The 4,076-nt window shown below is 38.7% G+C and overlaps 1 protein-coding gene across 1 annotated transcript in view; it reads right to left on the bottom strand.

Annotated features, from left to right (window-relative positions):
- Nucleotides 1-1,564, bottom strand: part of LOC107714905 (nucleoside diphosphate-linked moiety X motif 6) — a 6,798-nt gene extending 5,234 nt beyond the window's left edge. The window contains exon 1 of the mRNA XM_016520901.1: nucleotides 1,094-1,564. Within this exon, the coding sequence (XP_016376387.1) occupies nucleotides 1,094-1,184 (91 nt within the window). The 5' untranslated portion in view covers nucleotides 1,185-1,564. The remainder of the gene's footprint in view (nucleotides 1-1,093) is intronic.
- Between the last annotated feature and the right edge of the window lie 2,512 nt (nucleotides 1,565-4,076).

A 4,076-nucleotide genomic window follows, 5' to 3' on the forward strand; every position in this document is an offset into this window, starting at 1 on the left:
TTAACGAAAAAGTACTGAAAATGAAAAATTAGGATGATTAGGATGAGTTTGTTTCTTCATCAGGTTTGGAGAAATGTAGCATTGCATCAGTGTCTCAGCAATGGATGCTCTGCAGTGAATGGGTGCCGTCAGAATGAGAGTCCAAACAGCTGATAAAAACATCACAATAATCCACAAGTAATCCACAGCACTCCAGTCCATCAGTTAACATCTGGAGAAGACAAAAGCTGAAACTAATCCAGCATTAAGATGTTTTTAACTAAAATATGAGTCCATAATCCATAATAACGCTTCCTCCAGTGAAAAAGTGATCTGGTCTGAATCAGGAGAGAAATCTGCACAGATCAAATATTTTAGCCGGAAGCAACGGTTTGCAGTTAAAAGCGTCTTAATGCTGGATTAGTTTCAGCTTTTGTCTTCTCCAGATGTTAACTGATGGACTGGAGTGCTGTGGATTACTTCTGGATTACTGGATTACCGATTACTGACGGCACCCATTCACTTCAGTGAGACACTGACGCAATGCTACATTTCTCCAAACCTGATGAAGAAACAAACTCATCCTGGATCTGAGTACATTTTTATCTAATTTTACTTTTTGGGTGAACTATTCTTTTAAATATTTTCACACAATCAGTTTGACTAATAACTTTGTTTATTGTATCTTAAATGAGATTTAGAGAAACGTAGAGTAGGATAAAACTTCACAAAAAGTCCTGAATGAAATCTTTTATTGTACACTTGTGAACACAATGTAACTTACTGAACTTTTATACAAAACATTATTTTTTCAGAAAGAGCATTGTGACTTATATAAGGATGTAATCGATGTTTGTCATTTAGTAAGTCAATGCAAATCTAGTTTATATACAAGTCGACAATAAATAGTGTTTTATTTGTATTAAAGAAGGGTATTTTTGTAACTGAATGTTCTGAGGGTCTCAAATCTTAGATGATGTTCTTATAAATGCACTTTTGGAGCAGCTAAAGTTTATTTTTTACTGCTTTACTTTGTGTAGAAGAACGTTCTGCTGTGCTTAAATTAGTTTTGATTCAATTTAACATCAGTTCTGGATCTGAATCCGAATCTTACCGATGTTTTCTCCCAGATCTGACAGACCACCGGGAAACTTCCAAGCATTCTTCGTCTGAGAAGGAAAGAAAGTCATGTTTAACACGTGCATGTTATTTTAGCTGTACACTTAGAAATATATTTTTATGGAAATTAGTCATTTTATCTTTCTGCTATTTTATCGTTTTTGTTCCACGTTCACAGATGATCTAAATATTATTTATATCTATCAGTACAATATCAGATATTTTCATAAACATGTTCTCTTATAGGTTTTAGATTTGAGATGTGGCTACTAAGGTCCATTACACAGTATTTCCATATTGAGTTTTAAAAGAATATAGAAACTGCTGCTAGTTATAAATGAAACGTTGATTCTTACTTGAGTGGTTTTTGGTCAATTTAAAAAAAAACACAATGTAATGTAACAGATTTAAAGGTTTGTGATGTGAGAATCTTTCTGTACTATCAATAAAAATCAATATTTTTTGTGGGCAATTATGTTTGAAAGTATTTTAATTCTATCATTAATATGAAGTATTTCACACAAGTAGCTGCATTGCAAATGAAAAACAAATTGAACAACAATGAAAACATTTTATGCATGTAATTAACTGTTTTCTAAACACTAAATTAATAGCTCATAATAGCTTGCATATAAATAGATTTGCTTTTTAAAAATAAATTAGCAGTAGAAGAACTAAAGGTAAACAGGAAGTGATTTGTAGTGTAGGAACTCTGTTCCTGTTTCCTCTTGTTAACTCCTGATTGTTATCACCTGTTTCTCGTTAGTCTCTTAGCCTGTGTGTCTTTAAGCCCTTGTGTTTTCACCGTTCTTTGTCAGAGTTTGTCTATTGTTGGTGCGCTCAGGGTTATTCTTCACGGATGTTCTTGGTTCCTGGGTTTAAGCTCTTTATGATTTTGTTGCTTTGATAAACTTCAACTGCATTTGGATCCGATTCTCCCTCGACTCGAAATGCAGCACTGCATCAGTGTCTCAGCAATGGATGCTCTGCAGTGAATGGGTGCCATCAGAATGAGAGTCCAAACAGCTGATAAAAACATCACAATAATCCACAAGTAATCCACAGCACTCCAGTCCATCAGTTAGCATCTGGAGAAGACAAAAGCTGAAACAAATCCAGCATTAAGACTTTATCAGCTCTCGTTCTGACGGCACCCATTCACTTCAGTGAGACACTGATGCAATGCTACATTCCTCCAAATCTGATGAAGAAACAAACTCATCCTGATCTCGGATGAACTGAGGGTGAGCACATTTTCAGCTAATTTTTATTTTTGTGTGAACTGTTCCTTTAAATGATAATTTCACCTAATAGCGCCGTTTACATTTTTGTGCTTATTATTAGAGTATTGAGTTGGTAGCTCAAGAACATTGAGATTGGTTCACATCAGTTGCTGCCCAAATCAGTCAGGATGCTGTCTATGTAGACAGTGAGGCAGCTAGGGTTTGGGACGGAGCCGGTGAGTTCATCTCATTGCATCAGAGCACATAGCGATGTGTCATTTTTTTTCCACTGGTGAAAGATGAAATGCTTTGCAGGGGTTTTAATCATTTCGAAACTAGAGAAACATCCCCATGTCAACTGAATTTTATTAACACATTTGGTGCGCCCAGATGCAATCTGCTCCACGAAGATAAATAACTCTGTGAGCTTGACCTCTGATACTCCCAGAGATATTTTAAACCCGAACACTCAGGCCATTTTACCAGTAAATGACGACCGAAACAGGCCGTGACGCAAGATAAAAGCGGAGGAAAGATGTTGGCGGGTGGATAAAACAATCCTTTGAGTTTCCATTCCAGAGCAGAGCCGCCTGCCGCGTGCGCTGCCCGGAGCACGACCCACACACACACACACACTCAAACCACAGATACAGACCAGCTGTTAACTTTATTTAACCCTGGTAAAAGCTAATATTCAAAAAGTTAAATATCCTTCCATCTGTCTGTCTATCTATCTATCTATCTATCTATATATATTATAGAAAAATCAGTGTGTCTCAAATCTGATCCTCAGAATCTTTTGAGGAGCGTTTGTTTCCAGAAGCTTTACTTTCACTGTTCCTCAGCGGAGGAATGATCTTCACAAGCCTCCAGAACATCTCACACACACTGAGGAGCCTTTATTTCTTCAGCTCTCAATCACTGCATTATATGTTTGGAGCATTTCAATCTCATTTTACTGAGACAGATTACTGCAGATATAGAGCCACGAATGATATTTACATAATTTTATGTCAGTATCTGCTGCACTGTTATAAAGATCTCATTTATTTACATTACAAGCAGCAGAATTTTAATCATATAAATACCAGCATCTGCAATAAAACTGAGCTGTTCTTCCTCCATATTCTCACTCTGTCAGACTATATGAGCCATAAAAGCCTGATGGATCAAATATGATACTCTACAAAAAACTTTAAGCTGTTATTGCTGTGAAAATTGTCCCATAAATGTTTAACAATTAACCCACCTAAGGTCTAAATAAAAACACACAGAGGATGTTGGTTTGGAAGTCGTACAGAAAGGAAATGCGGTCGGATTATTCACTGCTAGAATATTCCAGATGTGGGATTTCACCTTCACGGCATTCGGCTTTAATCAAACACAAGCACGCGTCGCGCAGCAGCTGCCAGACTGAGCTCATGCCGTTGCCCGGGCATCTTTCCGGGCATGTTCAAACATGTCTGTCCGGTGCTCCGGAGGAGCGGCGCCGCCTGCTGGTCAAACAGAGAACCGCGGATTCAGAACAGAACTCATTCTGCGCTCACCAGCGACTCCTACTTGATGTGTGGCGAACGCAGGCAGTCTGTCCTCTCCCGGTCCGAGCCACAGGCTGAGAACGGCCGCGTCTCTCCGAGCGTGATGGAAGCCGAAGCCGAGACGCGCCGCCGCCGCAGACAGTCTGCTGAGAGCGATGGGAACATACAGCCATGCGGCGACACACACACACACACACACACACACACACACACACAC

This window comes from Sinocyclocheilus rhinocerous, unplaced genomic scaffold (assembly GCF_001515625.1).
Source record: "Sinocyclocheilus rhinocerous isolate Xijiao unplaced genomic scaffold, SAMN03320098_v1.1 scaffold2887, whole genome shotgun sequence".
Classification (NCBI taxonomy): Eukaryota; Metazoa; Chordata; class Actinopteri; order Cypriniformes; family Cyprinidae; genus Sinocyclocheilus; species Sinocyclocheilus rhinocerous.